At 44.2% G+C, this 11,440-nt stretch overlaps 1 protein-coding gene across 4 annotated transcripts in view; it reads left to right on the plus strand.

Annotated features, from left to right (window-relative positions):
- The window catches only part of LOC114031650 (tyrosine-protein phosphatase non-receptor type 5), a 105,276-nt gene that overhangs the window by 84,712 nt on the left and 9,124 nt on the right, over positions 1-11,440 (plus strand). For all 4 annotated transcript variants that reach the window (XM_027846786.1, XM_027846788.1, XM_027846787.1 and 1 more), the window contains 4 exons: positions 391-474; positions 1,603-1,841; positions 2,905-3,094; positions 6,960-7,044. In XM_027846786.1, the coding sequence (XP_027702587.1) occupies positions 391-474; positions 1,603-1,841; positions 2,905-3,094; positions 6,960-7,044 (598 nt within the window). The remainder of the gene's footprint in view (positions 1-390; positions 475-1,602; positions 1,842-2,904; positions 3,095-6,959; positions 7,045-11,440) is intronic.

Genomic DNA, 11,440 nt, shown 5'->3' on the forward strand with positions numbered 1-11,440 from the left:
CTCTCTCTCTCTCTCTCTCTCTCTCTCTCTCTCTCTCTCTCTCTCTCACACACACACACACACACACACACACACTGATCTTCCAGAATCCTACGGTACCATATTTATAATCTCAAAAATACTTTTAATACATGGTTTAAGAGTTTCTCCCAATAGTGAGAAGCTGTAGCAGCACACACCCATCATCCAGAGGTGGCCATCCATTTGACTGGCTGACAGAAGGTATCTCTCATATCTATAGGCCTCAGATGTCTTGCTAGTCGATGTCAACCAAGCTTCTCTGGTACCTAAGGCCTCAGTTTCTTCTACATGCTCCCTTCACCACCACCTTCTACCACCCCCCTTAATCCTATCCCTGTTGACCTAATCACTTTGTCTGATGTTCCCTAGGTCTGCCTAAGGATGGGAAGCATGGAAACATCTGGATTTCTGGTGGGCTTCCTGGCTTTTGGCCTAGGCCTGGCTATGATCTTGGTAAGCTGCCCCCGACCTTCTCTTGGATCTGGGACCCCTGTGCCTTTCTCCTCTCCTCTCTCTGCCTTGTCACTCTTACCCCTCTGACCCCAACTCTGGCCAAGCCCCGGTCCCTACTTCAGCTCCTCTAGCTTTTGGACCCTGTGGGCTATGATATCTTATCTGGGGCAGTCCTTCTCTGTCTGCATGTTTGGTTGGGGTAGAGAACACTGGAGCATGGTTGAATCAGGGATAGGGAACAGCATTCCCACAGGGCAGTAAAAGGTAGAAAGGGGAACATAGGGACCTTCCCAAATGACACATTAACATCTGTGACAAGATAGATGATGCAGCAGACAGGGTGCTAGACTTGAAATCAGGATGACCTGAGTTCAAATCCTTCCTCAAACACTAATTTTGTTACTCCAGGCAAGTCACATAACCTCTCTCCCAGCCTCAGTTTTCTCATCTGTAAAATAGGGGTAATAATAGCACCTACTTCACAGGGATGTTGTAAAATTCAAATAAAATAGTGTAAATAAAGTGCTTTGCAAACCTTAAAGCTCTGTATAAATGCTACTTATCATTATTGTCATTAGTAGTAGTAGTAGTAGTAGTAGTAGTAGTAGTAGTAGTAGTAGTAGTAGTAATAGTAGTAACAACCATAACCCTAGACAGTGATTCTAGGCACATACACTTGAGCCAACAGCTATTAATCTCTAGCCTGCTGGCTCCTTTCTGAAGGAGGGGGAAATGAGAGGAAATAGGTGTTAGAGGTAGGCCTCAAGGCAGGAAACCAGATGAGGGGACTGGCCTAGAGAAGGGAAAAGTTCAGGACTGCAGGGGAGAGACAAGAAATTGGAAAGTGCAGGGAGGGGAGGTGGGAAGCGGCAGAAACAGTAGACACAGAATCCCCTCTGGGCATGAGCTATGGTAGACCACTTACTACCTAACATGGCTAAAGTCAGAATATTCCTGTGTGGGGCAGGATCATGGGACGTGGCCAGCTTAGACACATGAACTCCCGAGATGGCCAGCGTAGGCATACACTCTGGTAGCCCATCATGCTGCCCTACGCGTTAATTAACGACGTTAGGTTGTTAATGGCCCTCCAGTAGGCTATGACTATGTTCTTCCTCTGTCCCTCAGGTTTGGCATCTCCTGGGAACGTCCCCAGAGCTTCCCTCGAAGCAATCTGAGGACAGGCGCCAGTCTGTGAGCCGCCAGCCATCTTTCACCTACTCAGAGTGGATGGAGGAAAAAACTGAGGATGACTTCCTGGATCTGGACCCTGTCCCTGAGACACCAGTGTTCGACTGCACAATGGACATCAAACCAGAGGCTGACCCCACCTCGTTGACAGTCAAATCCATGGGCCTACAAGAGAGGTGGAGGAGGGGCTCCTGGGGCTCAGAGACTCCAAGGATCTGAAAGCTTTCCCATTCCCTACTTCATTCCCTGCTAAAGCCAAGGGATAGGTATCTCTGGTAGTCTATGCCCCAGGACAGAGCCATAGGCGAGATGGGTCTGTGTTTCAGAGAATGGTCAGTGTAGACCTTCTCACTATGGGGTATCATCCAGCAGACATAATTCAGTGATGGAGAGGCAATGGTAGGAAAAACTCAGAACTGGGAATAAAGAGTTCTGGGTTCTGATGCTAGATCTTCCCTTAATTCCCTGCTACCTGGAGAAAGTCCATTCCTTTTATACTCCTCAATTTCCTCATCTGTAAAACAGGATTGGATAAGATGACCTTCAATAGCCCTTCCTGCTGCGTCATTCTTACATACTCCCTCTGGGGCACTCGGGCTGTAGAAGACACTATCTGTACTACCACCAACCCTTCCCAAAGGTTTCAAAGAATGAAGCCATTTCTTGAGTGGCCCTGAACAACTGCCTTCCCTCTCTGTGCCTAGGAGTCAGTTCTGTCGTCGCCAAAGTGCAGGCAGGCCAGGAGTCAGCCCAGGTGGGGATAGAAAGAAGAATGAAATGCAAGGGTCATCCTGAATAGGGCCAGGGGGTTAGATCTTGCTCTTCTTCTCGGGGCCCTCTAACCTCATATATAAGGCCTCCTTCCAGGCAGACAAATGACCCAGACCTAAGCCTTAGGGACTGATATCAGGATGAGAATTTGGGCTCTTTAAGAGAACAGGACACATCTTTTTAAAAAGAAGTGTTACATTATCTTACTATATCCCCATGAGAAATGGGGGTCCTGAGCCTGGACCATAGTCCCTCATCTTGGAACTGTCATCTTCCATCTCTGAGCTCATCCCCGAGTGTCCATCCTGTATCCCTTAGCCTTCATCTTCCATCCTTGGACTGGGGCCTCATCTTTCAAACTTGGGTCTCATCCTTCATCTCTGGGGCCTCACCCCTCATTATGAGGCCCCCATCCTCTAGCCCTGGACCATTGTCATCCATCTCTGACACTAGGACCTTGCTTTCTAGGAGGGGCTCAAATGTGTCCCTGACCCTGGACATGTGCACTCCAGGCTGCTCTGAGGAGGGCTTTGGCTACATCATGTCTCCACGTGAGGAGTCAGCCCGTGAATACCTGCTCAGTGCCTCCCGGATCCTCCGAGCTGAGGAGCTCCATGAGAAGGCATTAGACCCATTTCTGCTGCAGGCGGAGTTCTTTGTGAGTATCAAACTTCAAATCACCCTCTGAACATGCTGGGAACAATGTCTGTTTCACTCATTCATTCAGGAAATGCTTCCTAAGCAGCTATAGTGGACGCATGCATGTAAGTCCAGTGCTCTCTACAGGAACAGTGAGGGATCTGAATCAGGAAATGTGGTACGGTGGAAAGGGCATTGGATTTGCACTCAGAGACCCTAAAATAAAATCTTGCCTTTCAGTTGCTGCCTGTGTGACCTTGGACAAGTCACTTAAAAATCTAGGTCTCCCATTTCCTAAGTTGTAAATAAGGGGGTTAAATTAAATGGCCTCTGAGGTTCCTTCTTCCTCTTGATTTGTGATCCTATGATTCCTAAAGCCCCACCTCAGATGACATGCCCCTGGTAGATCCAAATCCTCCCCTACACAGAGAGATTGTCACAGAAATATGCACTAAGTCTCCATTGAACTTTTAAGAGTAGAAAACACTGGCTCGCCCTCTTGACTTGACTTTGCATTTCAATAGCACCACCAGGCTCCTAGTGACCAACGTTTAAAACCTGTGAGTCATCCTCAATTCCTAGTCTCCCCCTAGGCCCAGCCCCCCAGCCTCCACTGTCCATATTCAGTCATGAAGGCCAGTTGATTTCATCTTTGAAATGTGACTCAGTTCCAAACCCTCCTTTTCCATCCTTAGCCCCATCCTAGTCCAAGCCTTATCTCCCCACCCTTGGACTGTTGCAATAGCCTCACTGTACAATACTCTCTCATTGGTTCACTTTAAAGGCCATTGCCAGATTAGCTTCCCTAAAGAACAGCCCTGCTCAAAAACTTTCAATGGCTCCCTGTCATCTAGAGGAAACAGTCTATTTTTCCTAAGCCTAGCAGTCCAAACTCTCACAGTCTTTCTCTAAATTATTTTTTTAGCTTAAGTACTCAGTATACCACTTAAAAAGATATGCCTCGACTTTCCTGCCTGTGTCTCTGTTCACATCATTCCTCTCTCCATTCCTCTACTTTCTCATTTTTCCCTCCTTTATACAAACTCATTTAACAGAGAGGCAGGATAGAAAAGACCAGTAGAGCCAGGAAGGACCATGAACCAAAACTCAGTTTTTTCATCTCTAAAATAGGGATAAAAATAACCATAGTACCTCCCTCCTGGGGTTGTTCTGAGGGCCAGAAGAGCTGATGTGCCACGTAAAGAGCATTGGAAATCTTAAAATATTATATAAATGTTAGCCACTGCTATGACCCTGTCAGCAATTTTTATATAAAAGAATATATGTTTTAAAATATTTTAGGAAGCAGTTAGGTGGTGCAGTGGATAAAACTCTGACCTTGGAGTCAGAAGGACCTGAGTTCAAATCCAGCCTTTGATACTTACTAGCTGTGTGACCTTGGGCAAGTCATTTAACCCCAATTGCCTCACCCCACCCCCAAAAAACTGTATTTTATATTTATGTGTCACATTTTATATTGGAAGAGGCAACCTGGTTTAGGAGATAGAGCATTAAATTTAAAGTCAAGAAGACCCAAGTTCAAATCCTTCCTCACACACTACCTGTGTGACCCTCCTGTGATCTCTATGTGCCTCAGTTTTCTCTAATGTAAAATGGAGATCATAATCCCTACCTCACTGATTGTGGAGGGGTTCCAATAAAATAATTTATGTAAAACACTTTGCTAACCTTGAAGTGTTATATAAATGTGAACTATCATGATTATGGTGATGTTCTCATAAATCTAATCTATTCTTCAAAGTCCAACTCAAGTCCTGACTCCTACATGAAGCCTTTCCTAGTTAATCCAGCTGACATGAAGCTCTCATTCCTCTGAGCTCGTAGACATATGTTGTCTATAAAAACTCTTTTGACAATGACTTTCTTTAAAACTACTCTTGTATGGTATGGTTAGGATTCCCATCACCATCTTGGCAGCACACCAATTAGATGTCTTCCTAAAACACGGCTCCCAGAACATATACCCTATTACAGAGATGACCTCACCAGGACAGAGGACATCAGGACAATTGCCTCCCCAATTTTGGAAACTGTGCCTCTTTTAATGGAAATTAAGATCACATATGCTTCTTTGGCTGCTATATCTCCCTGTTGACTCATCCTGGGCTTGTGGTCCAATACAGCTCCTAGATCATTTTCATACATATTGTGGTCTGGCCACACCTCCCCAGTCTCATACTTATATGATTGGTTTTATTTTGCTTTGCTTTTAAACATAAGTATAGGATTCTTTAACTATCCCTATGCCATTTTATTCATTATCTCAGCCTGTCAAGAACTTTTTGGATCTTGACTCAGTTGTCCGACAGGTTTGGGCTCCTTCCAGGGTGGTGGAATTTCCAGATTGCCTTGTATGCTGTAATCCGAGTTACTGATAAAAAGGGTTCAACAGAACAGGACCAAAGACATATGCCCGAGGTACTCTACTGGAGATGTTCTCCCATTGCCCATGACTTTGCGAGTTTGGTCATTTGACCTATTCTGAAACCAACTAGCTTTACTACCTACATCTCTCTGTCTTGTCCACAAAGACAGCCTGAGGGATCGAGAGTCAGATACCTTGCTGAAATACAGGTATGCTACATCTACAGCTAGGGGCAGCTACGTGGTACAGTGGATAGAATACCTGATCTGTAATCAGGAAGACCTGAATTCAAACCTGGCCGCAGACATCTACTATCTGTGTAACCTTGGGCAAGTCAAGTAACCTCTATTTGCCTCAGCTTCCTCATCTGCAAAATGAGGATAATAATAGCCTCTTCCCAGGGTTGTTGTGAGGATCAAATGAGATAATTACAAAGTTCTTGGCACAGTGGCTGGAATACAATAGGTGCTATATATATATATATATATTTGGCTAAGTAATAGGGTTAAGTGACTTGCCTAGGGTCATACAGCTAGTAAGTGTCAAGTGTCTGGATTTGAACTCAGGTCCTCCTGACTCCAGGGCCAGTGCTCTATCCACTGCGCCACCTAGCTGCCCCTAATAGGTCCCATAGAAATGCTAGCTATTGTTGTTATTATTATTATAGCACTCTTCTGACCTATCAGTCTGGTAACCCTGAAAAAAAAGGAAACAAGGTTAGTCTAACATGGAGTGTTCTTGAAGAACCCTTGGCTGGCCCTTAGGGATCACTGCTTCCCTTTCTAAATGCTCACAATCCCCCCTCTTTAATAATACATTCAAAATTTATTCCAGAAATCAGATTCAGACTCACCTCCAAGCACACAGTGTCTGGCGTATAATAGAGAATAATAATAACTAGCATTCATATTTCATCTTTAGGTTTGCAAAGTGCTTTACCAATATTATCCCTCATTTGAGCCTCACAACAACCCTGGGAGGTAGGTGCTATGATTATTCCCATTTTACCGGTGAGGAAACTGAGGCAGGTAGGGGTGAAGTACCCAGAGTCACGTCATTGTCTGAGGTCAGACTTACTCTCAGGTCTTCCTGACTCCAGGCCCAGCACTCTATCCACTGCACCACCTCACTAAATGTGTGTTACTGATAAAGGATGTGATCCCTGCCTTTAAGAGACTTGTGGTCTCATTGGAGAACCCTGAAACAAAAGTGTAATTGACAAGATAGTTTATGATCAGAGACTAAGCTTTGGAGCACTGACCAGCACTAGGGCCTCCCCCAGCCAGTGACCAGGAAGAGAGGAGGGGGGCTCAGCTCCTGTCGCAACAAGGACAGGCAGTGAGCGTCTCATGGAAACATAACCAGCATCACAAAGAGATCGTTGAAGCTAAAATGCAGTAGGAACTCGCAGCACGTAGCTTTTCCCCATAGGCTGAAAAGTCTACCTAGTATATAGTCAGGTACCTACGAACTTTTCATGTGACCCTTCTTCCGGCAGGAAATACCCATGAACTTTGTGGATCCAAAAGAGTATGACATTCCTGGCCTGGTGAGGAAGAATCGCTACAAAACCATCCTCCCCAGTGAGTACGCATACCTGCAAACCTGAATGCCTGCCTCCATTGGTCACTATGCTTCTCTCTAAACACAGAATGGCCTGGGAGCCCCAATGGCAGTGAGGTGGTACAGTCTATCAATCGATAAACATTTATTAAGTACCTACTATGTGCTAAGCACTTGGAATACAAAAAGAAGCAAAAGTGCCCTCAAGGAGTTTACAATCTCATAGGGGAGCCAGCATGCAAACAAATATATGCAAAGCCAGCCACATACAGGATACATAGGAAATTATTAACGGAGGGAAGGCACTGAAATTAAGACGGGTTGGGGAAGGCTTCTGCAGAAGGTGGGATTTTAGTTGGGACTTGAAGGAAGCCAGGAAGGTCAGTAGTAGGAGTAGAAGAAGGAGAACATTTCAGGCATGGGGAACTGACAAGAAAATGCCTGGAGCTGAAAAATGAAGTACCATGTTTGTGGAATAGCCAGGAGGCCAGTGTCATTGGATCAAAGACTACACAGTGAGGAGTAAGGTGTAAGAAGATTGAAAAGGACTAGATTGTGAAGAGCTTTGAATGCCAAAGAGAACATTTTGTATTTGCTCCTAGAGGGAATAGGGAGCCACTGGAGTTTATTGAGCAGGGAGGTGACATGATTGGACCTGCACTTTAGGAAAATCATTTTATTAGTGGTCAAACAGAGTGGGGAGAAACTTGAGGCAGGCACACCCACCAGCAAGCTATTGCAATAGTCCAGGCATGAGGTGATGAGGGAATGGACCAGGGGAGTGGCAGTATCAAAAGAGGGGTGGGGGGATTTCGAGAGATGTTGCAAAGGTGAAATCAATAAACTTTGGCACCAGATTGGTTGTGGGAGGTGAGAGATAGTGGGGAGATCAGGATGACTCCTAGGTTGGAAGTCTGGGGGACTGGAAGGATGGTGTTGCCTTTTACAGTGATAGGGAAAGAAAGAGAGGGGAAGCGTTTAGGGGGAAAGGTAATGAATTGTGTTTTAGAGATGTGGAGTTTGACATGTCTACTGCACATCCAGATCAAGATGCCTCAAAAACAGTTGGAGATGCTGAGATGTAGATCTCAGCAAAGAGATTGGGGGCAGGAAAGGTAGATTTGAGAATCATCAGCAAAGAGATGGTAACTAAATCCATGGGAGCGGATGAGATCACCTAGTGGAGAAGAGGGGAGAACCCAGGAAAGAACCCTGAGGGACACTAATGGTTAGCGGGTATAATGTGAAGAGGATCCAGGAAAGGAGACAGAAGACAGGTGGTCAGATAAGGTAGGAGGAGAAATAGGAAAGAAAAAAGTATCAGGGAGAAGAGTGAGCAACAGTGTCAGAAGTTGCAGAGAACCAGGAGAATGAGCAATGAGAAAAGGCCATGGATTCGGCAACTACGAGATCATTAGTAACTTCGGAGAGAGCAGTTTTGGTGGAATGATAAGGTCAGAAACTAGATTGTAAGGGGTTGAGAAGAGAGAAAGTGGAGGCATAGAGTGCTGGACTTGGGGCTAAGAAGGCCTCAATTCAAATCCTGCTTTAGATACTTACTATCTGTGGGTCTATCCCTAGGCAAATAACCTCCCTGGACTCAGTTTCCTCATCTGTAAAATGAGAGGGTTAGGCTTGGTAGAACTCTAAGATCTCTTCCAGCTCTAATCTATGGTCATACAAAAGAAAGGTTATCTTAATGTATATGTAGAGCCTGTATCATATTACATATCATTTTAGGGAGGGAGGCAGGGAGAGAAGGGAAGAAAATTTAAAACTCAAAAGCTTATGGAAGTGATTGTTGAAAACTAAAAAATTAATTAATTTTTAAAAAAAGAAAAGAAAAGAAAGATTATCCTAGTTGGCTTTGCCAGGCTAAGAGCTGGTAAAGGAACAAGAGTAGGAGATCTTAGATTTTCTTGTCCCAATTTTTTCCTCATGTTCTGAAGGCTCTTCTGGCTAGACAGGCAGCATGGTACACTGCAAAGAGCACTGGCTTTGGAGTCAAAGGATGTGGGTTCAAATTGTGCTTCTAATACTTCCTACCCCTGTGGCCTTGGATGAATCCTTGAGCTTCCCTGGACCTCAGTGTCTTCATCAATAGAATGAGGAGGTTAGTCTGTGAAGTCCCCTCCCACTCTTGATATACAATCTTGTGATCTTCTTAGGTCCCAGGGTCCACTACCTTGAAGCCATCATCTCCTGGGAAACAGAACAGCTGGCAGGGGCCCAAGACAATAACAGCTGTTGAGGAATCACATTTAAGTCTTAAGACCTACCAGTGATGTCTGTGGACCATTACTGAGTCCCCCATAGCCTTAGGGAAACACCCTGAAGGGGTAACTGGCATGATCCTCATAGTGGAAAATAGACATTCTCCATCCCTCTCCCCTGCCCCCCAGGAAAAAGCCAAATCTAAATGAAGTAAAATCAGAGAATCCCAGAGTTGGAAGTGACTTTAGAAGTCATTTAGTCTGGCCTGTGCCTTAGCAATAATCACTGTGGCAATATCCGTAACAAGTAAAAACAAGTGTTTTCTAATCCCTGTATTTTCTTTGTGTCTCGAAGGCCTATCTGACTGTTTGGAAATCTCCAGTGACAGGGAAGTCACTATGTCTGAGGCAGCTCACCCCACTTTTGGACAGCTGTAATTGTTAGGAATTGTTTGGTTACTGACGTGGAACCAAAATATGCTTCTCAAAAAAAAAAAAGCCAAAATATGCTTCTCAGTAACTGCCACCCATTGGTCCTTGTTATACCCTCAGGGTCAAGCAAAACAAGTTGAACTAGTCATCTTATGACAGAAGTCAGATATCATACGCTATCATAGCCTTCCTAAGTCTTCCCTCCTCCAGGGTAAATCTCTTCAGTTCCTTCTGGAAATCTTTGTTAGGCAGATTTCTACTCCAATCACCGTCCTGACCCTCTGGGTGTGTACCTGCCTAAATTATGATGTTCAGAACTAAACACAGAAGCAACGTAGGGAACGGTATCCTGAATTCTAGGCATGGCATAGTAATAGAGAGCTAGCCAAAGGGTCAGGAAGGCCTGGGTTCAAGTTTCCACTTTTGTAACTCCAGGTAATTTAAACATTCAGTGTACCCTGGCAACTAAGTCTAGAAAAGTTGCAGAGCAATTGCAGACCTGTATTGGTAGAGGGAGCCATCTTACCAACAAAATCACTAGTCCAGACCTGAACCAAAAAAAAAAAAACAAAATTAAAAAATCACATTAACCTATTTGGAGTGCCTTGTCACACTGTTGACTCTTAATGAGCTTGAAGTCCCTTAAAAACTTCAGTTCTTTTTCACACTAACTACAATCTAGCTCATCTTCTACTTGTGGAGTAAATTATTTCAGAACCTAAATGTAGGACTTTAAATTTATCTCTATGGGATGTAGTATATAGAACCATGGAGCCTTGATTCAAATTCTCGCTTTTCTTTCTACTTCTGTAAGCTTTGGGCACTGAATTTCTCTGGGCTTTGATTTCTTCATCTATGAAATGATAAGATTGGACTAAATGATCTCTAGTGCCCATTCTGCCTCCAAATTGTATGCATGATGCCATGGAATTTCATGCTATTAATTAGATCTGGCCCATCCTTCTAATCTGCTTCTAGCCCACAGAAATCTTTTGGGATTCCAACCTTTTGGTCATCCAACCTCTTAGTTAGCCATCCAAGTTTTGTGTCATCCACAAATATGATGAGTGTGCCATCTTTTATTTCATGTCCATTGGATAAAAATGTTGAAGAGACCAGGGCCAAAGGAATGTGTTTAATGCAATCCCATAGAGACATTCTTAGAGCTTACCATCACTCCATCAACCCCAGTTCTTTGGGTCTGATTTTTAGTCACTTCTGAAATCACCAAATTGTAATATAAGTCAATCAAAAAGCATTTATTAAACACCTACTATTTACCAAGCACTGAGAGTACAAAGACAAAAACAAAACAATCCCTGCCCTTTAGGAACTTACATGCTATTGGGGGCAAATAATCGTGTGCAAAAATAAGTAAATATTGTATTTTGTATGTAGCAGTGATGGGGTAGGGCAGTGAACAGGATTATTCAGCCTGTTTTGACTGTCCTCCACACCCTACTATTGACTCATGGCTTAGGTGGGTTTCCTAATACAGTATAAACTATTTTTCGGCCTATACTTTATATGTCATTTTGTTTTGTTTTGGTTTTAAACTTGTGAGCCCCCAGCCAGAGATAGTATTCTAGTAAAGCACCCTCCACCCCCCTACCCCTCCATTGCCCCTCTCCACTGAATTTACACCCAGGCTAACAAAAACCTGTGGCTGATGCTATTTATGAAGGCAAAGTAAGCATTTAAATCACAGAAGGGTAAAAAGGACTCTTCCCCCATGCCCAGAATGTGGCCCTCTAGGTCTTCAAGTGCAGCC

The sequence above is a fragment of the Vombatus ursinus genome, unplaced genomic scaffold (assembly GCF_900497805.2).
Source record: "Vombatus ursinus unplaced genomic scaffold, bare-nosed wombat genome assembly UNPS02015202.1, whole genome shotgun sequence".
Lineage (NCBI taxonomy): Eukaryota > Metazoa > Chordata > Mammalia > Diprotodontia > Vombatidae > Vombatus > Vombatus ursinus.